At 53.0% G+C, this 25,296-nt stretch overlaps 1 protein-coding gene across 1 annotated transcript in view; it reads left to right on the plus strand.

Moving 5' to 3' along the window:
- Nucleotides 1–393: 393 nt before the first annotated feature.
- Nucleotides 394–25,296, plus strand: part of VSTM2L (V-set and transmembrane domain containing 2 like) — a 36,837-nt gene continuing 11,934 nt past the window's right edge. Inside the window, exon 1 of the mRNA XM_053574763.1 lies at nt 394–761. Within this exon, the coding sequence (XP_053430738.1) occupies nt 641–761 (121 nt within the window). The 5' untranslated portion in view covers nt 394–640. The remainder of the gene's footprint in view (nt 762–25,296) is intronic.

The following is a 25,296-nucleotide window of genomic DNA, read 5'->3' on the forward strand; positions in this document are numbered from 1 at the left end:
AGTTCCTTCCTCATCTCACACTCACCCCCATCTCCACCCCCACCTGGGCCCCCGACCCTCCGGCACCACCGTGCTACCAAAGTAGAGAAGTCCCTCTGAGCGTCTGGCAGCAGGTGGATTGGTTTTTCTCCTTATCCCTGCTGGATAATATTTCTGCTTCTAAAGCCAGCAGTGTTATGCTTTGCGGGAACCGTGTCCCTGGGGGAGCTTCCTCCACCCCATTCCGTCTCCACCCCTGCTCCCAGGCGGAGGAAAGTTGGGGTACCGCTTTAAAAATCCCAGCCTGGGCAAAACTTTGATGATAAATCAAGCGGCAGATCCCTCCGCCGCCGCCTCCTCTGGGCGGGAGGGAGTGGAGGGAGGGGGTGCGGCGGCGGCGGCGCCGAGCAGAGTGGCCTTCCGCGGAAGGGAAGAGTCCCGCAGTCAGAGGCGGCCGGCTGGGCGTGCGCTTGCTACCCGCAGCCGGGGCTGGGCCGGAGCCGGGCGAGGGCTGGGAGCCGGGCCGGGCCGGGGACAGCGGTGAGGGGCACGGCCGGAGCCGGGCAGCCAGGCCGCACAGGGCAGGGGACGGCGGGCGCGGGGTCTGCGGTCTTCTGAGCCCCGATGTGAGGCGGCGGCGCCCCCGGCCCGAGCGCGCACCATGGGGGCCCCGCTCGCGGTGGCGCTGGGCGCCCTCCACTACCTGGCACTTTTCCTGCAACTCGGCGGCGCCACGCGGCCCGCAGGCCACGCGCCCTGGGACAACCACGTCTCCGGCCACGGTGAGTTCGGTCGCTGCCCCCACGGACTTCCCCACCAAACCCCACCCCGGGCTGCGCTGCTTCAACTTGGCAGCCCTGGGGCTCGAACCGTTGGTAGCAGTGGCGACGATCCCGGGGCGCCCCCTGCCGGCGCGGTGGACCCGCCCTAGTACCCTGGCCAGCCCTGCGCCGGAGGGGGCACTCGGTGCGCACCGCGGTTCCCGCTCGCGCGGAGACCCCTCCATCCTCCCCCCACACACATTAGCACAGATACACACACCTCCACGACCACACACATTCACAGCCAGACACACTCAGAGCCACTCACAGCTTTCTCACACAACTCCTACCCTTACACGGCTCCGCACACCTCAGATCCCCCTCCTCAGTCCTAAGCCCTCACACTTACGCCCACTACCTACACACCCATCAAGAACTGCACTGGTGGGCGCACCCTTTGCCAGCCGGCACCCAGGTGCACACGCTTTGCCACAACTCTTGCTTGCCCACCTGCAGACACACTGGCGCACCGTGCATGCACGCACTCATTCACACACACACACACACACACTTGTGAACATACTTTGCTCACCCACTCCTCCCTACCCATCTGCCTTTCCCCTTTGTGGGCTTAACCCCACAGCTGCTCTTGTCTCCCCCCTGTCCACACCTGTCCCTTATAGCACAGGGAACAGTCCTGAGGTACAGAAGACCCTGTTTCTTGAGAAGTAGTGGACTGGGGCTGCAACCTCCCCTGTTGGGAGGGTGGAATTGCGGGGCTTGATGGAAGCTCCTCAAAGACGGTGGAATAGTTGGGGTTGCTGTTTCCAGCCAAAGGCTTTGGAATGGGAGAAGAACCGTGGGAGAGGGCAGGAAGTCCCTAACCATCCTTCCACTGGGTCCCCGCCATCCTCATCCCTTTGGCCCCAGGGACATCTCAACTCCAGCTGCTGTGGGAGATGGGAAGCAAGCAAGCAGTCCCAGCACTGGTTGCTTGAGTCTCAGAAGCTCCTTCTAGCCCCAGAGGAGCCCAACTTGGCAGCAGAGTTGGCTTGTGTGAAGCTGGCAGATATGGGGGCTCTCCCTCCCCACAGTGAGTCAGGTTCTGGTATAGAGGCTAGGGCATAGATAAAACCAAAGTAGACTCTCTTTCCATCCATCCCTTCCCTGCACGGGCTCCCAGTCTTTCAGGGAAGTCTGCAGCACCAATGCTGGGCACTGTGGACCCAGGGCTGGGGGAGATTTGCACAAAAGGCAGGGAACCGAGTGATTTACTCTAATGGAAGTGAGTGAGGGGTATGTGTGTGTGGCGGGGTGGATAGTCTGGGAAGGCTTCACTGGGGCGTGACGCATGAGTGAGGTTGCTCCAGGGTGAGAGGGCATTCCACAGCCATTCTCAGGGTCTCTGCTTTTTGGGAACCACAGCTCCCTGTACCATCTGCCTCACCACATTTGATAGTAACCACTCTGTTCATCATTTACACACCCTTCGTGTCCCTTACCTAGGATCTACTGGCCTGGCTGGAGTGGTGATAAATAGGGAGAGGGTTATTTTGATCCTCAACTTACAGACAGAGAAACCAAGGCTCAGAGAGGTGAACGGAGTTGCCCAAGGTCACACAGTGAAAGAACGGCTGATCCAGGACAGGCCCCTGGATCTGTCAGGCGAATATAGTGCTTTTTTCAAGACATTTATCTCCCTGTCACATTCCCTTCCATTCAAGGGAAACTGGGAATTCCTCCCTCCCTTCCCCTCCTCTCTCCACTCAGTTCCTTGGCACGGTTGGAACTTATACTAGGAGGGTTTTCCATAGAAGGGCTTCCCTGAGTTTGCTGTCCTGAGAGGTACAAGAAATTGGGCTCTGAGGTTTATTGTCATTCTGTCCATGGAGCACCAGACCCCAGGGATTCAGGTACTACTCCATCATTCCCGAGACCCCACGGTGAGGACCCCCAAAGGGAAGCAGGGTCTACCCTTTCTGTGACAGTCTCTGCCTGCCCCCTGGTGCCACGTATGCTGTGGGGTCACAGCTGTGCCCCACCAGCTGTAATCTCCTATCTATACCTTGGAGAGGTCAAGCTAAGGCCTGGGGCAGGGGCTGGATGGAAGGGAGCTAACAGTGGCTGCTAGTGAACTCGGCTTCTCTCCGGACTGCCTGTGGGGCTCCCGGCAAGTAAGTCACCCCTCTGGGAACCCTCTGTCCCTGAAGAAACTAGGAGACTGGGCTGTTCTGCAGGGACCAGGCTGCCTTCCTTGACATTGCCAGGTTCAAAGTCACCAAGTAGTGGCTGCTGAGGAGCCCCTACAGCTGCCCCTCTGCCGGGCCAACCGCCCGCCACCACAGGAAGGGTTTGGAGCCACTCACTTAATCACAAAAAGAAACTGTTATTAATGATAGTGAGACGCGGCGAATAAGTGGGTCATGTCTAATAAGCCATTTGTGTTCAGGAGGAGAATACCAATTTGATAAAAGCTGTGTGTGCTGAAAAAGCTCAGAAATTGCTGTTTAGCAGATTGGAGCCTGATCGTTTCATTATTCCTGGGCTCTGTGTGTCCTCCGCTGATTCAGGAAATGTGGCCGGGTCAGGGATGGTATCTCTATGTCTGGGGGTAGGGGTGGGTGCTGGAAGTAGGGGTTCCTGGGGAGGGACCCACTGACCCCAGCCACTTGGTGGCTGCTCACCCCTCCAGCTCGATCTGAGCCCAGCCCAGCTGCCAGGCCACTGCCCTCCTGCTTGCCCTGGAGCTTGTCACAGGGAAAGCCTGCGGCCAGATGGGTCAGCAAGGACATCTGTTTCGCTTCCCGTCTCCCTCCTACCTCCAGTCAACCCACTTTGAAGAGGCTTTTTAGAGGTGTGAGCAAAGAATAGGGAGCACGTGGCGCACTTCTGCGGCGGGCACCAGGAACTGGGCGGCGGGTGGTGATGGTCGGCATCTACGCCTAGTAGGTACTCATATATGGTAGCTATTTTGATTTTTCCTTACCAGAAATTGTTAGCCTGTTGCTCTGCACACAGCAAGAATGGGAGGAAAGAGAGCTACCGTTTGTGAGATGCCTACTGTGTGCTAGGTGCTGCCGAGCCTCGCCAGCATTAACTCACTCGGGCTCCCCATACACATAAGGCACCAGCAGCAACTGAGGTTAAGAGATGACTGGTGATTTACCCAAGGTCACTGTGTGTATGTCCAGAGAGCTGGAAAGCTGAATTTATTTAACTTTATTTTATTTTTTGAAACAGAGTGTCACTATGTCACCCTCGGTAGAGTGCTCGACCAGCGCTCTGAGCTACAGGCGCTGCCCTGGAAAGCTGTATTTAAAAGGAAGGTGTGTTTGGCAGTTCTGGGCCTGCCTCCTCCAGGACAGCCTTGAGGCAGCCTTGAGGCCCAGTCAGGTGACAAAGCTCCTTCCTCTGCACAGCCCTAACCCAGGCTTGTGCCCTTCTAGCTCCCCAGAGAACAGTAAAGCAGTGGGTTCCACCAAGAGGAACCAGCAGCTCATAAAGGTGACAGGGTCTTGCTGAAAATACATGTGAGTGAGAAACAGGCAGCTGGTCTGGACTCTGTCCAGTAATCTTGCCGGGTCTTATCTGGGGCAGGGGTCTGGAAGGCAGGGTCTTGGTGAGGAAGTTTGCATACCCCTAACCTCAGAGTCTCCCAGAGAGCTTGTTGTATTCAGTTCCCAGGGTGCCCCCAAAACCACTGGTCAAAGGGGTTATCCATGAGAACTTGGAATCTGCATTGTAATAAGCTCCTCGCATCTTCTTGTGCAGCCTGGAGTTTGAAAGCCACTGCCTTAAGTATTCCCCCACGCCCGATGAGGGATGATGGGAAGGGAAATTGGCTGATGCTAGAGGGGGCCTGGTTTGGTTTCCCGAGGGAGAGGGAGAGCAGGTATACGGACCCCCCGAAAGGAGCCCCAGGAAGCCTCACACTACAGCAACTATCCTCCTGCCCCCACCTGACTGCACGGGGGAACACACACACACACCCCTAGGCCAGTACCTTCAATTATTAATACACCCCAATGCAGACAAAGATCCTGGCTTGCCCCTGGGCTTTGTCCATTGAGTGATTCACTGTCCTGAGATTCTCTGTGTTGCCAGGAGGGAGCAGCGGGGCGCTGGGGGAGGGAGGGGACTCCGGGCCATTTGGCAAGCAGCCTGTGCGCTGAAAAATGACTTTGGCTTCCTTGTGTTCCTTACCGAACTGTTGGTATCTCACCATCAATAAGCCAGCTAGTTTGGTGGCTGGAAGATGGAGAAAATTGAGTCCTGTCTTCCGAAGGTTATGATGTTACAAATGTGTTCGCCTTTGTCTTGGGCGTTGGTGATTATTCTATCAATTACGCCTGTAAACACTCTGCCTTGGGCCGAGGGTTTCTCAGCCTCCTATGGGGAATTGGCCCTCACAAGCGGTTTTCCCCAAGTCCTTCACACCAATTGGTTTTGACACCTTGCCCGTCAGCTGGCTCCGGCAGCCTTTTCCCCAGACAAGAGGACCTGCAGGCGGCCAGCGGGATGGGGGGAATTTGGCTTCTTGCCATGGTGACAGCAAGGGTGAGGGGAAGCTTGCTGAGTGGGCCCTTCTGATCCACCAGCCACCAAAGCAGGAGATGGAGCACTAGGAATGAATTATCGAGGCTCTAAGGGGTCATCCTCTCTCACAGATGGGAAGACTAAGACCCAGGGTCAAGGGAGAATTTGCACAAAACCGCCCAGGAGGTTATATATCCTGGCTTTTGGGATCACTTCACACAACTCTGGAGAGAAAGACGCATGGAAGCAAATGGTTATTGAGTGCAATGCCAAGGCCTAAAGTGGTATTGTCTCATGTGATCCTTATAAAGACCGTAAAAAAAGGAGGGGGCTATCCCCAACCCAATATTTATGAGATAGGTAAAATGAGGCTTACCCAAGGTCACACATCTATCAGGTGTTGGAGCATGGACTTGAACCTGGGCATCTGGTCAAGGGCCGGTGCTCATAATGCTGTTGGGTGCTAGGAAGGAGGAGGGAGAGGCCCGAGGTCAGGGCAGGGCTGGGCCTCAAACCTGGCTCTGTAGTGGAAGGAGCAGGGTGACCCCCATGTTTCATACCTAGGAGGGTGTGCAGTAGCCCTCAGAGTGGCATCCTGTCTCAGTGACCCCCCAGCTCCCTCCAGGCTGAGAGTGGGAGAAGACATGTGTGCTATGAAGGGTTATGTAGGTGCCCACCTGAGGGTAGTATCAGGAAGAAGAGGGGAAAGGTAGTATGAAGCAAGGCCATTCCCAGGGGCTTGGCCATTACCTTGGACTTTAGGGACCATCTATTGACAAGGTCCTGGGAATAATCTCAGCTCAAAAGGAGCTTGGGGCCAGCTGGGCACATGAGGGGCAGGTTTCCTGGTGTCCTGGAACTCAGCACAATGCCTCGCCAAGGGAGGTACACGGGAATGAAAGGATGATGGCAAGGAGGGAAAGGCAGGGGTCTGAGATCCAAATTCTTAAACTTTTGCTTATTTTAAGTTAATAGGTTTTTAACATTCAGAGAACATCAGTTTCATTAAAGTTCATATTTATAGTTTAAAAAAAGATAATCACAGAATTGGAGCCCTTCCTCATGCCTGCTGACGACAGCAAGGACATCCTGGGGTGGGTAAGGCTGATTTAACTCTGCGGTGAGTGGACCCAGGGCCAGACCCTTGAGGAGTATGTAAGATGCTACAACCATGGGGGTAATGGGGGCCCAAGGATTCTTCCCCCACCCCATCAGACTCTCAGAAAAGGGGGGAAGAAAGCCACTCCTCTACCAGCTGGTGTTCCTGGGATCCGGAGCCTACTTCTTTGGTCCCCTCCAGTGCCCATCGGTATGGAGCGGCAAGGTTGTGGGACACAGAGGGGGCTGCTGCTCCTTCAGGTCCCCCCACACCTGGGCTTCCCTCCCCTTCCTCAAAGCCACCAGGGGAGTCTCAGGGACTCAGCCCTACCATCCCCACTTTAAACCCTTCTTCAACCGCCCAGGGCTCTCAGCAAGATTGAGTCCTACCTGAGAGATGATTTTAGGCAGAATCCAGATAAACCTCTTACATTTTAATAGTTATGCATTTATTTTAATGTGTACCAGAAAAATATAACCAGCACATCAAAACTGTGATTTCATAGATATGATTACTTAGGATGAGACTACTGGGTGTATTAAAAATAGTGGGTTATTTTATAGAAAAACATTAAGGACATAATGGTACAGGTGGTACATAGGTGTGTCTGTGGGGATCCACGGTGTGGGAATGTCTTGGGGACTCGAAGGCATGCAGTCCCCTCACACCTCAGACTCTTTCTACTGGAAACTACTGGCCTGTAGACAATGCCATATATCGGAAGCTTGGTTATTTTTTCATTCTTTCATTTATTCAACAAACTCTGTTTGGGCACCTATCATGTGCCAGGCTGCTTTAGCCACTGGGGACATATCAGTGGAGAAGACGGATAAGGTTCTTGAGCTCTCTTGGAGTTTTTAGTCTAGTGGAGGAGACAAAAAAGCTAAACCTATGTAAGTACAAATAGTGGTAAGATTTAGGGAGCAGGGATGATGTTCAACATGGAGAAGGGCCTTCACCCCTAAGGCATCCAGCTGTGAGCTCCTGGCACAGAAGGTATGCAAGCCGCTCCCAGCCAGTTATCAGCTGGGGTTGTTATTGAGGGAATTTCTGCCTTATTTCCCAAAGGAGAAAAATTGGTGAAGTGGGCAGAGAAGTCACGACATGGTGGGTGGTTAATAAAAATCTGCAATTTAGTGATGGTGTTGGCACAAGGGGTGGAAGCAACTCTCAACTCGGAAGACACCTGGCCTACACAGGGGACATGGCAGGGATGGGGACTTCTGCGAGTGGCTCCTTCATGACTTCACTTCAGCTCCATGTGAAAATGTGAAAGGGCCGGAGTAGGGGAAGGGGCTGGTGGATGCCGTTGGTTGTTGTTGTTGTTTTGTGTTTTGTTTTCTGCCTCTGCCTTGCTGGGTGACTTGGCACACGTCTCTTCTCCTCTGTGGGCCTCAGTTTTCCCACCAGAACAATGATGAGTTTGTCTCTAGAATTCTCCCATCTGTATTCTCCTAAGCCCTATCTTTTGTGCTATAACCAGCAAGTGAGCATGGAGCCGGTGGAAATGGTGGAAATCCACCCAGCATGTGGTGCTTAACTCTTGAAGGCCTCCAGGGGTCTGTGAAGCAAACACCAGCCAGGTTCACCAAGCATTTTCTGTTTCTATTACTTCCCTTCCCCGGCCTCCTCTCATTTAACCCTTATGTGCACTCCCAATTTACAGCCGAGGACACTGAGACTTAGGGGTGATGTGACTTGCCTGAAGACACATAAGTATTGAAGGGCATTGCCAGGCTTGAGCCCCACTTGCAGGGACTACGGAGCCAGAGTTCTTAACCTGCACATCTGTCCTGCTCCTGGCTGCCAAGCTGGGTGTGTGGGCAGGTGCTTTGTTCCGGAGCAGCGCTCCTGGCTTGCTCGGATTCTCACAGGGGTCAGTGATGCCAAATGCTGAAAACTCCTCACTCCTGGTTCTGGCTGAAAAAACATGGGCCTGACAGTCTAGGCTCCTGGATTTAAGTCCAGCACTTTCAGTGAGGATGGTGGGAGTCTGGGGGCATGCGTGGGACCCTGTGTGTCCCTGGGTGTTCTAGTAGAGAGAATGGTGGTTTGTCTGAGCCTCTGTCTGGAGTGCGTTTGCAGGGGGCGTCTGTGTGTGCTCTGAGGGGCTGAGGCAGGCTGAGAGGGAGCTGGGTGGTCCTTTAGCTTCCTGGCCTGGGGGCAGGCTGGTAGCCTCTGCCTCAAGCCCTTGCCTCAGTGCCAGCCTTGAAGCTGCCTCACTGGTGCCTTTGGAGGTGAGGCATGGCAGCTCTGGGAGCATCTGGAAGGTTAGAGAAGGAGCTGGGGCAGAGGAGGGTGGGCAGTGCTCAGGTGGGAAGTGCTCCCTGCCTGCCCCCTCTCTAGATCTTTGCTCTCCTGGGTGTACCTCTCCCTGGCTCTCCCTCTGCCTTTCAGTCACTAAGCATCTCTCTTTGTTCCTTTCCCTGAGTTTGCTGTATCCATCTTCCAGCCCCGTTCCTCCCTTTTCTCTCTCTCTGTACACACACACACACATACACACATACAACTCTTCAGATGACATCTCAGGATTATACATACATATATTCTGTATATCATCATGACACCCACACACTGCAGGCACTCAATAAATGTCAGCTGAATGAATGAATGAATGGCCAAACGGTAAAGCTGGAGGGGACACTGAAGCTTGTCTAAAAATCAGTTCCTGATTTTTTTGGAAGTCCCAATCCACTTGAGAATCATTTCCTCAGAAAACTCCCCACAGTTTCAAAGGGTTTGTTGAGGTCCCCAAAGCCCCTCTCTGGTCTCTGAGGGAAATGGCTTTCATTTCACTGGTAAAGAAACTGAGGCCCAGAGAAGCCTCAGTGCCTGGGCTGGCCTCAGGATGTGGGCTCAGTCTGTGGCAAAGGTGGGCTCGGGGGTGGCACCTGTGGCTCAGTGGGCAGGGTGCCAGCCCCATATACTGAGGGTAGCGGGTTTGAACCCAGTCCCTGGCAAACTGCATCAAACAATAGCTGGGCATTGTGGCGGGTGCCTATAGTCCTAGCTTGAGAATCGCCTAAGCCCAGGAGTTGGAGGTTGCTGTGAGCTGTGATGCCAGGCAGTCTACTGAGGGTGATAAAGTGAGACTCTGTCTCTGAACAACAACAACAACTACAAAAAAGGTGGGCTTGGATCCCAGAGACCTTCCCCTTCCCTGCGGTCCTTCCTCTGCCCTGAGAACTCCGGAACAAAGCTTCATTCACTTTTCCCAGTAAGCCTTGCTGAACATCTTTGGGGCGTGGGAACGGGAGAGATAAGGCAAACAGTAAAATAAGGATGGACTAGAGCCCAGGGAACAGGATGTAGGCAGGCAGGCGGGCCACCGCAAGGAAAGACACTGGGTCCCAGTGCAATCAGGGAAGACTTTCTGGGGGAGGCAGGCTCCTTCCTAGCCTATATCTAAGGCCTGCCAGGGCCAAGAGGGGGCTCCAGAAGCCATATGGGGAGCTGCACCTGTCTGCCTGGGTCAGGCAGGGGCTTGGGGGAGAGCTGTTAGTGTGCACCAGGAAAAGCAGGCTGCAGCTGGAGCCTCCAAAGATCGGGCTGCAGAATATGGTCTTATCCTGGGGGAGGCGCAGCCCTGGAAGCTTTCTGAGTGGGGAATACTCACGTTGGCCTGCTGTTGTGGGTGTATACAGCTGTGGTGAGTGGAAAGGGGAGCTCAGGCAGGACCAGGAAATGGCGGAGGAGAGGCTGCTTCCTAGGAAGGTGTGGAATTTGGTTTGAGTCCCTCTGAGTTCCTACGCTCATGGGATGCTAGAGTTGGCCACATTATCCAGGGAAGTGGTAATGTGGGCTCAGAAGGAGAGGGGAATCGTGCATCCGTGCATGTGTGTGTGTGTGCACCAGCCTCTTTCTAGTCCTTGAACACTCCAACCTCCTTCCCAACTTGGACCTGCCTGGCACACTCTCTTCCAGCCACTCCAGCCTCCTAGCTGTCTCCCCTACTCTGCGGTGCCCCTCAGAAAAGCGCGGGACCTCCTGGTAGAGCTACACCGCAAGCCAGCAGCAGGCCCCCAGTCCACACGCCCACCTTGCAGAGGGGTCCCACCTGCTTCAAAGCAAGAGAACAGAGCCCAAACTTTGCTTCTCCTGGGCTGGCATTTTAAGGGTGCCTCTTGGGGTGGGGGTGGGGATGGGGTGTGAACCCATCCCCCATCCCTCCAGCCCTCAGGCTTGGCTCTCTCCGCAGCTGCAAGGAAGAAGGTGGAGTGCACACGGTAGGGTGTCTGTTTTGCTTTGTGAGGTTTTAAAAAAATCATTTCCGGCCTCAGAGGCGGCAGCAATTACGGCCAGCTCTCTGGGGAGCTGTTTGCTGCCTGTCATCAGCCCCGGAAAGGGTCCCTAATGGAGGCCTGGCGGCCAGAGTGCGGGGTAGTGGAAATAGCACTCAAAACAAAGCTGTACTAATGGTCTCCCCACAGGCAGCCAACAGAGAGAGGGGGCTGCCGGCCCTGGGGCAGAGCCCAGGATCCACCAGCTGGTCTCCTTATGCCCCCAGGCACCCCAGCAGCGATCCCTGAGGCCATTGAACTCCCAGTAGGTGCAGAAATCCCCAAGCCCAATTCCCTGGGCTCTCCAGATCTCCAGCTCTGTGCTTTGGGGCATGTTAAATCCCCTTCCTGGCAGGGGGGACAGTAAGTGCAAAGGCCCTGTGGTGGAGTAAGAACCCCTTCAGCTAGTGATTCTCTGGTGCTAGAATAGTCCTTGTGTTTCATAGTGCAGGCCACACCAGTCTTCCTAGTAGGGAAAAGAGGCTTGAAAAGGGAGGAGCTGGAGACCACACGTGGGAAGCAGCAGGAACGGCAGCCTGATTGTCCCCATCACGGCAATGCAGAGGAGTCCACTGCATTTGAGCCTTTACAAGCATGTGTGACCCCACTGAATCCCCATAGTACCCATTCTACGGATGAGGAAACCTTGGTGCAGAGGTTTGCTGGAAATCTGACCACAGTGAAGAAGTGTAGTGGGGGCTCAAGCCAGGTCTGTGACCAAGAGCCCAGAGCCCATGTATTCAATGCTCTGACCTTGGATCTCTCAGCCACAATAGGGTGGAGGTGGCTGGGGCTGTGGCAGGCACTTGGTCCTGAGGGAGGACCGGGTTTGGCCCCGGCCAGGTACCAGCAGTGATGGGGCCATGGCCACCCTGCCCTGTGCCCCTGCACACTGGTCACCCCCAGAACCTCTGCTTCGGAGCATCCTGAGTATCTGCCTCAGTCCCTCTGTTTCCTGCGGGGTCTCGACTCCCTGCTTTCGGGTGCCCCTGCCTGCCCCTCCCTTCCGCTCTGTTGCTCCACCCTCTCTGCCCTGCCACTTGTCTCTCCATAACACTCAACTCTAACTCCTCCGTGGATCTGCGGCTGCTCCTTTCTGGGGTCTGGGGCAACTTCACCCATGTGGCAGATGCACCCTTCCTGGGCTTCCTCACTTCCTCCTTATGCCTCTTCTGGAAGCAGGGATGGTATGTCCTCGACTCCAGGTCAGCACTGGGGCACAAATCCTGCCCCCTCCCCAGCCCCTCTTAGCCTCGTTATGCATTAGTACAATGGGTTCATCCCACTGGCTTTGCAGGATGTGCAGGTAAGGAGGGGAGGAAATGGCACCTGCACTGACATCGGGGTACCTGTGTGTCTGCTCCGGACCCTGGCACCCTCCCTGGCCCCACCCTGGCCCCGACCCCTGCATGCTGACACATTTGCCTATCTCCCTCCCACACCCTCTCATTCCCTGTGGCCCACAAGTGTGGGAAGAGGAGGCGGGAATTCCACTGGGGAAACCTGCTCAACTCCCACAATCCTGCAAGTGCCAGAATATTTTCATTCTCCTTAAATCTCCCTAGATTTGTAATTCCACTGCTGTCTCCCTCAATATGTGCTGGTGGCCTTCGGAGGCGCCCTGCCCCCAGCTGTTGGCGCCAGCACTGCCTGCCCAGCTCTGTCGGGGCAGCCTGGCTAGGGACATGGGCAAGTCCCTGTCCTCTCCACTGTGCCTCAGTTTCCTCATTGGTAAGAAGAGGAGAATGATAGTGACCACTTCCCAGGTTGCTGGGGGATGAATTAAGATGTTTTATTGTATTAAAGAAACACCTTGATAATAAGCAATGAAATATTGATATATGGTGGATGAAGCTCAGAGACTTTACGCGAAATGAAAGAAGCCAGTCACAAAAGACCACCTATTATATGATTCAATTTATATGAAAAATCCAGAGTAGACAAATCTGTAGACACAGAACATAGATCTGGGGTTACCAGGGGGTGGGAAGAAAGAGAGTGGGGAGTTTTCTTTTGGGGTGGTGAAAATGTCTGGGGACTAGGTAACAATGGTGGTTGTACAATTTTGTGATTAATGTGTTAAATACCATTGAATTATGTTATCTGAATTTCACTTGAATTAAAGATAACTGAATAAATAAGAAATGCCTCTCTAGCATGTGCCAGTCTACTGTATGAATATTAATATTTTAAGCCTGACAATAACCCTGTGAGGTAGTTGCCATTAGCAGCCTCATTTTACAGATGGGGAAACTGAGGCACAGCATCACCAGGCACTTAGCACATAGTAAGTACTTAAAAAATGTTAGCTATTTAAGTTTCTATTGAGTGAGACAGCACTCCCCCACCCCCACCATCAGCCAGAACTGGGCAGGGTCCCCACCTCAGTAAATGTGCTTTTGTGTGTCTGAGACTCAGCAATGAGTCAATTCCACCAGGTACCAGCAGGCGCTGTGGACCCACTGCGTCCCTCACACTGAACTGGGCTCTTTGCCTGCGTTCATTCATCTGATTCTGGAAGTAAACCTTTAACCAATGAGTGGGGGTGGGGAAAGCCAAAGCTCCTGAGGCCACCCAGAAGATCAGGGAAGAGCTGCAACTTGCCTTCTCACTGGTAAATCTGGGCTCTTCACCTTCCTCCTGGCTCCTTCTTGTTTTAGGCCAGGCGTCCTCAAACTGTGGCCCGCGGGCCACATGAAGGGGTGTGAATTGTATTTGTTCCCGTTTTGTTTTTTACTTCAAAATAAGATATGTGCAGTGTGCATAGGAATTTGTTCATAGGGTTTTTTTTTAACTATAGTCCGGCCCTCCAATGGTCTGAGGGACAGTGAATTGGCCCCCTGTTTAAAAAGTTTGAGGACTACTGTTTTAGGCCAACACACCAACATTTCCTGTGGACAGAGGAGGGTCTGTGGGGTGGGGAGCCCGAGGCTGCAGAGAAGGAGGACGAGTGGTCCCAGGTGGGAGAGTAAACAGCTCCCCACAGGGCAACCTTCTTTGATGTCTCCCAGTTCATTCAAAATTCATGACTTCTGCATTCTATTCTGTAATATATTCATGTTTGTTTTAATACAAAAATAATGTCCTTTCTCCATTTTTCTGAAGTGAAGCTGATGCCTCAGGAAGTTTCTTCTCTGGTTTGAGCCGCACAGACCCTAGAGGAGTCATCCATTCATTTCTTTGTTCCTTCACTCTCCAAGTGTGCATTTGGGCCTGCTCGAATGGCTGTTAGTTCTCACCATGTGGGAACCTTCCCACATTAAGGGAAGCTTAAAGTGAATCAGATAGGGTTCTGCCCCAAGAGCCAGACTGAAAGAGTGAGTAGGATTCAGTCAGGTGAGTGGCAGAGAAGGTTTCCAGGTGTATGTCTCAGCACAAGCAAGGCCTCCGAAGTGGGGCCTAGGGATGAATTATGGATTTGACCTTGGCCATAGGAAGTCAGGACTGGTGACAGTAGGTGCCCACTGGTGTCCACACTTCAGCAGCACCTGCATCCCAAGCCCCTGCCCTTTTCTGTTTGTTTATTTTGGGGGGAAACTTTTTAGAAACACGGTGTCACTCTGTCACCCAAGCTTGGAGTGCAATGGCATGATCATAGCTCACTGAAGCCTTGAACTCCTGGGCTCAAGCTCAGCCTCCTGAGTTGTTGGGACTACAGGCATGTACCACAGTACCCACCTAAGTTTAAAAAAAAATTTAGAGGGCGGCACCTGTGGTCAAGTGGGTAGGGTGCCGGCCCCATATGCCGGAGGTGGCAGGTTCAAACCCAACCCCAGCCAAAAAAAAAAAAAAAAAAATTTTACAGATGGGGTCTCACTATGTTGTCCAGGTTGGTCTTGAACTCCTGGCCTCGAGTGACCCTCCCACTGGAATTACAGGCTTGAGTCACAACACTTGGCCATAATCCCCTTCTGATCAAGAAAAAAGTCTCTGCTTGGTGCTGTTCTAAATTTAACACTTAACCCTCACCAGCCTACCGTGTTAATGGGAGAAAATGGAGATTGGGGCTTATAGCCTTCAGCAGGCAACTTCTCTGGCTAGAATTTACGAATGCTGTGTGGTTTTCATAGCATTTATTTTTACAGTTATCCTCTATTTATGGCAAGTGAGCCTGATTTTTCGTTTATGGCAGTAATAAAAGTCTTCCTTTAAGCTGAATTTATTTAAGTAAAAAGGGAAAGATGCTTTAAAAATAAATATTAAGTAAATAATAGTGCAGGTGGTATAGAGATCCTATAGAAATGGTGAAGGTGGTCCCCAAAGGTTAGACTTGGGAAACCTCTCTCTGATCTGCCCTTTCTTGTTCTGAGTCCCTGCTGACTGTGCAAACCTTAATCAGCCTTCAAGTTCAAGCATGTCTCCTCTTCCTAGAAGCCTTCCACCACTCTCCAGGCAGACATAGGCTTGCCTTTTCCCAGATGTCCCAGAACTTGTATGTCCTTCCAGAGTTCTTGCCTGTAGTTTGCCCTGCACTATCCTGGGAGCCCTATGATTCCATGGCCATGTGAACAGTGCACGTGCTTAACAACTGTATATGGCAGTCAGGCTCAGTCTCAGCCACCGTTCACATAATAGTCATTGGTGCGTAAGTCTGTCCCTCCTGTGGATTGTAGGCACCCTGAGGGCTGGGGGTTGCTCTACAGCATCTTAACAATCCTGGCACAGGGGTCCATCGGGGTTGATCTCTTTCGTTCCTTCTGGCAGGAAAGACTTAAGCCCCTACTGCATACGGGCAGCCATCTTCCCACCAGGGCATGCTGCAGCTTCTTAAGCTTTCTTACAAAATGCCTTCCACTCTGCTTCTCGAGAAGAGGACAGCTTGTCCACTTTTGCTTGCCTACTGCACTATGAAACAAGCTTCATCAACTCACATCTCAATGCCTCTTGCTACAGGCAGCCTGTCAGGGGCCAAGGGCTGCCTAGGAAGAAACAAAGAGAACCCTTGGGTGCCACCCAGAACAGGTGCCCCGCACCCACCCCTGGGGAAGAGGGCGCCTGCCTGTTGCTGTCTGTCCTCTTCTGAGGGTTTTACATCTCTTGATTTTAAGAGCCACGGCCTCATTAAATATTCCTTCTGGGGCAGCACCTGTGGATCAGTGGGTAGAGCATCGGTCCCATATACTGAGGGTGGCGAGTTCGAACCCTGCCCCAGCCCAACTGCAATAAAAAATAGCCAGGTGTTGTGGTGGGCACCTGTAGTCCCAGCTACTTGGGAGGCTGAGGCAAGAGAATCGCTTAGGCCCAGCAGTTGGAGGTTGCTGTGAGCTGTAATGCCATGGCACGCTACTGAAGGTGACAAAATGAGACTCTGTCTCTAAAAAAATAAATAAAAAGAAATAAATACTCCTTCTGTAGCCCTTTCCCTGAGAGAACCCATATTCTGCTTCTTGGCTGTGAAGGTAGCCCTAAGTCATCGTCTTCTTTTTTTTGGAGTTTTGGCCAGGGCTGGGCTTGAACCCGCCACCCCTGGTATATGGGGCTGGCACCTACTCCTTGAGCCACAGGTGCTGCCCATCCCAGGTCTTCCTGAACCTGGGCCACCCACCCCTGTGGCCCAAGCACCCAGATGGGCTGAGCATAAAGCAACCTGCTGGAAATGGCCCCTAGAAGGTGACAGTTTTTCAAGCTGAAAAGGAGAGGGATTAGCGAAGATTTAGGCTTTGGTTGGGAAATTTTGCAGTCAGCTATAGGGTTGAAATATGACTTTGTCCCTTCATGCTGTGTGAGCTCCAGCACTAATGCTCCCTCTCTGAGCCTTGGTGTTCTCCCTGTAAAATGAGACTGATCATGGTCCCACCTCACCAAGTCAGAACTGTGGGTTCTGTGCACAGTGCCTGGCACACAGGAGGGTTTCCTTCCTTTAACACTGAAGCAGGGGCTGACCCCAGTGGCCCCCATCTTATTTGAGCTGTGGTTTTTTAAGCTGCTAGAAAAGGCCCAGATATGGATGAGGGCAGCAGCTTCAGGGATGACAGACACTCTTCCCTGTCTTCATGCAGCAATGGGCCAGCAGAACAGGAGAACTCTGGAGTCCCAAGGCCTGAGTGCAAATCCCAGCTCCTGCCCTGCCTTGCTGTGTGGTCTTATAACACACCTCTCTGAGCCCCAGTTTCCCCACCTATAATAAAGGGACAGTGATCCCTCTTCTGCAGGATTGCCATGTGGGATCAGGCACATCAACCTTCTGGTGCATTGTGGGCCACTAATCAGGAAGAGGACCCTGGAGGGTTTCAGGGCTGGGCCCTGGTTGGCAAGGGTTGGGGAGCTGCTGGGAAGCAGCCACGGACCTCCTGGCACTGTCAGCCTTTATTTATTGCAGTTTCATTCTTGGTTACATTTCACAAGGTGACTTTATGGGACATCTTGGAGGAACCTCCAGCCTGCCTGTTATTCTGGCTGGGTGTCCCTTTGGGTAGGCCCAGGTGGGCCAGACTGGCATTGGGCAGCCTGTGGTCATGAGGGGAGAAGGACAGGGAGCTGGCCTGCTGGCCTTGACTCAGGATCTCCCTGTTTGCCTGTGTCCATACTGTTTATATGTGTCTCCATCCCTGCTCTTGTGGGCAAATGGTAGGTACCCAATAAATGTGGAGTGAATGAATGACTGGAAGAGTGAATGAATGAATGATCTCTATGCCTCTTGCTTTTTCCTGTGCAGTTTCTATTTTCAGTCCCCTGGGTGTTTGTCTGATCCTCCTTTCTCACTTCCTTCATTCATTCAGCACATGCTTGACAACACCCTGTGTGCCTGCAGCATGCTGAGCAATGCAGGGTCCCTACCCTGGTGAGGGGTCAGTTCTAGCTTCGGGAGACACAGACACTTCAATAGCTGTCATCTGTCCAATTCCAGGGCAGTGTCAGGAAGACTCAAAGACTGTTGGGAGGCACTAAAGAGGGCTTCCACTCTAGCCACAGGAGGGAGGGCGTCTCCAGGCAGAGGGCCACTTGTGAGCCAGATTCCAGGGACTGTGCACAGGCTGTGCCCTGCAGGAGACACATGTAAGTCACCAGGAAGGGCCACAATTGGTGTCCAGGCAGGGTCAGAGCTGCAGACTTTGGATGCCCCCGAAGAACTGGCAGTTTCCCACCTGGCCAAAGAATGGGAGCTTTTTGAGACTCCCAGACATCCCAGAGCAGGGAAAGTAGGAGCTTCTTCTTGCCATCAGGGCCATCAGATATGTCCATAGAAAGACAGCAGAGTGTTCCCTGAACACCTACTATGTGCCTGGCATCTTCCCAGCTGCAAACAGACTAAAATTGCCTGACCTTTTCCTTATTAAGACAGAGTCTCACTCTCTTGCCCAGGCTAGAGAACCGTGGCATCAGCCTAGCTCACAGCAACCTCAAACTCTTGGGTCCAAGGAATCCTCCCTGCCTCAGCCTCCTGAATAGCTGGGACTACAGGCACCTGCCATAACACCCAGCTAGTGTTTCTGTTTTTAGTAGAGATGGGGTCTTGTTCTTGCTCAGGCTGGTCTCCAACTCCTGAGCTCAAACCATCTACCTGCCTTGGCCTCCCAGAGTGTTAGGATTACAGGTGTGAGCCACCGCGCCTGGGCTGAAATCACCTGACTTTAAGGAGCTTCCAACTAGAAGAGAGACAATAAGTGAAATAAATAAGCAGAAATACAATAAGTTAGTGATAAGTGGTAAGGAAAAATATGAAGTAGGGAAGGGGGGGCAGGGAAGATCTCACTGAGGAGGTGACATCAGAGCCAAAGCTTGAGAGCACTGAGGAGGACTCCTGGATATTGGGTACATTCCAGGCACAATCCGGGCAATTTTCGTTGTCAAATCCACTGCTGCAACGAGCACAGGGAAGCCATTGGAGGCTTTATTTTTGAATTGTGGTAAAATCTCCATAACATAAAATTTACCATTTTTGCAGTGTAAAGTTCAGTGGCATCAAAGACTTTCAGGCTGCTGTACAACCAGCACCATCATCCGTCTCCAGAAAAATTTTTTTTTTGCAGCTTTTGGCCCAGGCTGGGTTTGAACCCACCACCTCTGGCATATGGAGCTGGCACCCTATCCCTTGAGCCACAGGTGCTGCCCATGTCTCCAGAAACTTTTCATCATCTCAAATAGAAACATTGTGCCCATTGAACAACTCCCAATCCCCCACCTCCAGCCCTGAGCAGCCACCATTCTGCTGTCTGTGTCTGTGAGTCCAACTGCTCCAGGCACCTCATATGGGCAGATTCATGCAGTATTCGTCTTTCTGTGACTGACTTACTTTACTCAGTGTAGGGTCCTCAAGGCTCATCTGTGTCGTGGCATGGATTCCTTTTTAAGGCAGAGTAATATTCCGTTGTGTGCATGGACCGCGTTGTCTATACACTCAACGCCAGAGGGAACAGCACAGTATAATCCAGTCTGAGATGGGGCCCTGGCCACGAGCTGACCAAAGGGCAGGTGGGGCCTTGCTGGTGCTCTCTCCTCTGTCCCATTTGTTTCTCTAGCCCCAGCTCTGCCTCAGTTTTCCTGACTAGGAACTGCACCTGCCACCAGTCCCCAAGGGGAGCCCAGCGGTCACTTTGGCGGAGACTGATGGGAGGGCGCCGCAGGCTTCCTGGAGAAGGCAGCCTCACAGCAGGTTGCTGATGGCAACCTGAAGATTGGAAAGGCAGGGAGGGCTGTGCAGAGGGAGATTTGGGGTCAGAGCAGGGTGGTGACTGTGGGCTAGGAGATAGGGAGCTGGGGTTGAGGTGCAGGCTGTCTGCGGGGGACAAGTCCACCAGACCTGCATGAATTCAGTGGTTTCTGGGGGTGGGGTTGTCAGAGTCAACGTTTTCAGAGAGAGGGTGCAGGACTGACAGATGGGAGGTCACAGGGCCCAAGCATGAAGGACATACAGATGCAACGTCCACTGCTTAACCTGATGAGGTGACAAGGAAACATCTTTACAAATCTTTCTGGAGAGGATGCATATAGCATCTTTGAGGCCAGGCACTATCGCTCACACCTGTAATCCTAGCACTCTGGGAGGCTGAAGTGGGTGGATTATTTGAGATCAGGAGTTCAAGACCAGCCTGAGCAAGAGTGAGACCCTGTCTATATTAAAAATAGAAAAACTAGCCAGGAGTTGTAGCGGGCACCTGTAGTCCCAGCTACTCATGAGGTTGAGGCAAGTAGATTGCTTGAACCCAAGCATTTGAGGTTGCTGTGAGCTATGACGCCACAGCACTCTACCCAGGGTGACAGAGTGCTCTACCCAGGGCGATGGAATGAGACTCTGTTTCAAAGAAAAAAAAAACAAACAAACATGTAGAATCCTTGAGCTAGAAGGTGAGAACAGGGATTGCTGTTCACTGAGCACCTACTGTGCATCAGGCCTGGGTTATGTGTTACTTTGTGTAATCCTCTCATTGGCCTTCTCTTTCTCCTGTTTTTTCAGATAAAGAAACTGAGGCTTAGAGAAAAAAGAGACATGCCCAGATCACACAGCAGGGAAGTAGGGGAAGCAGGATTCGAACCCAGGGCTGAAAGCAAAGCCTCAGCTGTTTGTGCTGAGCCAGGGCTTGGCAGGTGGGAAGGAGTCTGGCCCTGGCCTTGAAGGGCAAGCAAGGTCCTCACTGGGGCCAGGACCACGGAACCATCTCCTGCTGCTGATGCACCGGTACCCAGGCTGGGGTTAATTAATACATCGCTCCCCCAATTAAAAGCAGAAAGGAAGAAGATGTTGCACTCAATCAAGCTCCTTTCTTCTTCTCCTGCAGAATCCTAATTTGTGGATACCGGTTTTAATTGTCTTCCCAGTGAGCCCAGCCAGGACTCAGGCCCTCAGGCTGGAGAAGACAATGGCATCCTTCTTAAAAATCTATAATTATACCAGGCTCCCTGGGGACTGGCTGTAAGGAGTTACCTGAGCAGGGAGGGGGAGCTCAGGGGCAGGAGAAGTCAAAGAGGAGAGATGGATTTTATGTCCCAAGCTCAGCAGTGATGCTAACCTAGGGATTAGAGATCTGGGTGGCTGGAGGGAAAGAGTGGGGGATGAAGGGCTGGCTTACAGGCTCCACTTCTAGGACTGGGATCAGTGGAACCAGTTACCCATTCTGTGGCCTTGTGCACATCACATAACCTCTTTGAGCCTCAGCTTCCCCATCTGAAAAATGGGGATAATAATGATCACATCTACCCCATAGCATCATGGTGAGAGCATGAGAAAATGCTTGCCAAGAGCCTGGCACAAAACATGCAGGTTATCACTACTACATCATCATCATCAGAATAGATGTTGATCACCTTCCAGTTTCTGGTGCTGATGCTGTGTTCTCATTCACAGAGTTAGGAGAGGGAGGAAGACCTTCTTGCCAATCAGGTCTGCCCACTTTCAGGGGAGGTGAGAAAAGCTGAGCCACCCGGCTCTGGAGGCGTGCAAGTGGGATGCAGAAGTGTGGAGCCTGGGGGCTGAACTTGCCTGATAATTCAGGCCAAATCCTGATGGGGGCTGACCAGCCCATGGATCCTGGTCACAACTAGGTTTAAAATCCAGCTATGTGTGAATCTTGGGCAAGTCATGCCACTTTCTGAACCTCACTTTTCTCCTCTGTCAAATGGGTGTGGATCAGAGAGCATTAGAACCATCATCTGCTGGTGCTGAACATGCAGCGGGTGCTCAGGGAATGGAGTGTTTTTGTTTTGTTTTGTTGGTCTGTTTTTGTTTGTTTTGAGACAGAGTCTCTGTTGCCCTGGGTAGAGTGCTGTGCCATCACAGCTCACAGCAACCTCAAACTCCTGGGCTCTAGCGATCTTCTTGCCTCAGCCTCCTGAGTAGCTGGGACTATGGGTGCCCACCACAATGCCTGGCTAATTTTTCTATTTTAGTAGAGATGAGGTCTCACTCTTGCTCAAGCTTGTCTGGAACTCCTGAGCTCAAGCGATCAATTCACCCTGGCTTCCGGAGTGTGGTGTTAGCCACTGACACAGCCCAGAGTGGGTTTTTTTAAACAAAGCCCTCTGCATTTCCCTGCTCCTGCCTTTGCATTCAAGGTTCCTGCCATCCGATATACTTTCCTCCTGGCTTCTGCTTGTCCGTATCTGCCCATCCTTCAAGTCCTAGCCTATGTGCTCCTCCTCTCTGAAGCCTCCCCAGATTCCTCCCCTCCCCTTTCCCACGCCCAAGGTACTGCCCTCAGGACACACATCTCGCTCAGATTGTCTGAGTTGGTGGGGCTCTCAGGCCCTCAGGACCATCCCTATTGTATGGAGGAGCAAACTGAGGCTCAGAGAGGGAGAGATCCTCCCAAAGTCACACAGCAAGTCTATTGCCAGAAAGAGGCTCTGTCTTCTATCCCTGGGCCCCAGCCCAATGTTCCTGGTGCACCCACAGTCTTCTCCTTCTGAGGCTGCTTGGGGAAGGGCCTGGGACAGGACTTCCTGCTGCTGTCTGTGGGCAGAGGGACTCAGATTCACTGTCGAAAGCCCAAGGCCTCCCTCAGTTTCTCCACTTGTCTTGTGGATACATTGCTCCCTTCACCTGAGATGACCTCTTCCAAACCACCCTGCCTAGGCAGCTCCTAGTAGGGTCTGAGGGGAACAGAGAGATCAAAGCCCCTTGTGGGAAGGGGGAGCTGGTGTCCACACTCACAGCCGACCAACCTGGCTCCTTTGAGGCCTTGGAACCTGATTCTGTGTCTGTCTTCCAAGGCAAAGCCTCTCTCTGTGCCCAGCTCAGGACTACCTGCCCAACTGGGGCCAAGGTGGGGGGGGCAACACCTCCTCAGGGAAGCCTCCCCTGATTGCCTCCAGCTGGGTGAAATTCTTCCCCTCTGTGTGTCCAGGCCTCTGTGCTCAGAATGAAACACACCTCCCTGCAACCGGCACATAGGCCTGCAAGGTTGGCCATTTGAGACTGTGCCTTTTACAAGCAGAAAGAGTTTCAACATTGTGGGAAGATCACAGACTTGGGAGTCAAACAGGCCTGAGCTCACACCTAGACTCTGCCATGTAGCCTCAGAGGGTTTCTCCCTGCACTGGGCCTTGGCTGTTCCTCTGAGCCATGACCATGGTGGAGAGGGAAACTGGGGCTGGCAAGCTCATCTCCTGCTAGGACGTCTGCCCCATGTGGCCATGGAGCACAGGCATGCAGCTAGAGACCAAGAGGTGCTGTGATCAGGTAACATGCAGGCTGGTTTTCCACAACTTGACACACACAAAAAATGGAAAAGTCTCATTAGTAATTTTCATTACATGCTGAAATAATAATTTTTGATACCTTAGGTTAAATAAAATACATCATTAAAATTAATTTCAACTTTTTTTTTTTTTTTTTTTGCTTTTTCTTCATGTGCCTACCAGAAGGTAGAATGTACCATGTGTGTCTCTGTCTCTGCTGGGTAGCACCGCCCCAGATGCCCCAAATGCCCAGAGGGCCATTACTGGGGTCTGGGTGGAGGGCAACTGTGTGGTGGGGTCCCCCAATGTGCTTGTCCCTGCTGGCTGGTGTGCTGTGGTGGGCTCCAGGCTCAGGTCTGTTTGGGGCTGAGGGGCCTTGGGAAGGATTCAGGCCTGGGGCTTCACCTCGCTGACCCCTGGCTGCTGGGTCACCCCAGACCAGACACTGCCCTCTCTGGGCTCTGCTTTCTACATCAGTAAAAAGAGCTGATGGGCCACGGTCTTCCATCAATTTTGCAGGGCCTGTGAGCTGGGGGAAACTGAGTGAGGCCAAACGGAGGCCCAGCCCCTCCCCAAGTGACCCTGGCAGAGCCTCCACGTAAGGGCAGCCAGCTCTGCCCTTCCCTCCACTCATGAGATCCACGACACTACTTCTCATCCCTCGACCCCCAAACGTGCTCCTCCTTACCCATTTCTGGGAGAGGGGACTGCAGTGGCCAAGTCTGGCAGGCCTGGGCTCCAAGCTCTCTGCCCCTGGTTGAGCAAGTCCCCTACCTTTCCCACTTGTGAGAGGAAGTGGCAGGCACTTTCTGATCTGTGTGGGTCAGGCAGTGGCACTGGGGGAGGTCACAGCTGTGTCCCTCCTGTTGTATTTCGGCCAGACAGGTTACACTGCTGGTCACCTCAGATCCAGTTGGGGGCCTTGCCACTTCTCTCCTTCCTCTGTTTGCAAAAGGCCCCAGGCCCAGCTATTTTTTGGTTGTAGTTGTCATTGTTGTTTGGCAGGCCCGGGCTGGGTTAGAACCCACCAGCCTTGGTGCATGTGGCCAGCACCCTAGCCGTGGAGCTACAGGCATCGAGCCATGGGAGGGTTTTGCATTATTGCCAAGTGGCCCCTGGCTGCTACGTTGAAATCAGGTATCAGGTCGTGGAAGGGGAAGAGTGGAAGCGGGAGCCAGGAGGGAGGTTGCCCAGCTGTGGTGTGTGAGGGAGGATGGCAGCTGGGCCGGAGAGGCAGCAGAGGTGGGGAGACTGAATGAGGGCATAAGAGGAAGACAAGTTGGAGCGCCTGGAAGCCCAAGGGCCTCGGCTGTGACGGTGAGTGTGGGTGAGGGTCCTCGGGCCAGGGTGGCCTCCTGCTCCTTGGGGTATAGACAGTCACAGCTTTGAGGTTGACTGTGTCAGGGTATCTCCCACCATCCCTGGTGTGTGTTCAGTAACTCAGCAACATTTATTCTTATTAAACAGGCTCTGTTTACATGACAGTGGCCAATCCCCCAAACCTCAGAGGACACAGAGAACCTCTGTCAAATGTTTTATAAACCTTTGACCTTGGGGACCAGGAACATTTCAAACTTTCTCTTAGCCCAGAAACCCATGACTCGAGTAAAGCTGCACATGGGAACCCGTGTGCAGAGCAGAAAAGGCCAAAGCTTCCAGATGGAGGCGTTTGTAAGTCCCCACCATGCAGAGCCCTCAGGATCCCCGGGACAAGGCTCCAATCCAGAACATCTCTGCCTTCCAGCCCAGGGCTCCCCTACCTCCTGTCCTGAGCTGGGCTGTATCTCTGTCCCTCTGGATCTGGGGTGCTTGTCAGGCCTAGCAGCCAGGAGGGGCTGGGTGGGGGATGGGACTGACAGCCATAATGTTCCCTGGGTGACCTGCACGTTGCCAGGCATCTTTCCAGGACGAGATAATCTCTCCTGAGAAGAGGAGAGAATTCTAATTACATCTCAGGACAATATTTGTTTGGGGAGACAAGAGAGACAGAACATATGGTGGGGAGGAGCGTTGGGTCGTATTAAGCAGGATTAGTTTTCTCATTTACCTGGCAGTGTGGCAGGACAGCACATGGGGCAGGGCCCTGCTGGGTCAGGGGAACTGCCTGACCTGGGATTTGTCAGGGCGGGTGTGGTGCTCACTGTGACATGTAAAGAGGGAGCAGAGCGGTCACTCTGTGCAGGAGCCCGGTTCTCACGGGCACCCCGTGCAGAATGCAGAGCGGCGGGGCGGGGAGGGGGGACCTTCCCAAGATCCCCAAGATCGTCAAGGAAGCCCAACTGGGGGCAGTGTTCTTGCTGAGCTTTGCCAGATCTGAAGGAGCCAGCTGACCAAAGAGGGGCCCAGGGAGGGACATTCCAGGCAGGGGAACAGCCAGGACAAAGGTGGGGTAGGAAATTGAGGCACGTACACAGAATGGAGAGGAAACCAGGGGAAGTCTGGGCTTTATCCCACATGCACTGAGGGCTCTGGGCAGGGGAGAGGCTGTGTCTGCTTTGCTTTTATGAAGATGACATTGGCTGCTGTG

The sequence above is a fragment of the Nycticebus coucang genome, chromosome 21 (genome assembly GCF_027406575.1).
Source record: "Nycticebus coucang isolate mNycCou1 chromosome 21, mNycCou1.pri, whole genome shotgun sequence".
In the NCBI taxonomy this organism is placed as follows: Eukaryota; Metazoa; Chordata; class Mammalia; order Primates; family Lorisidae; genus Nycticebus; species Nycticebus coucang.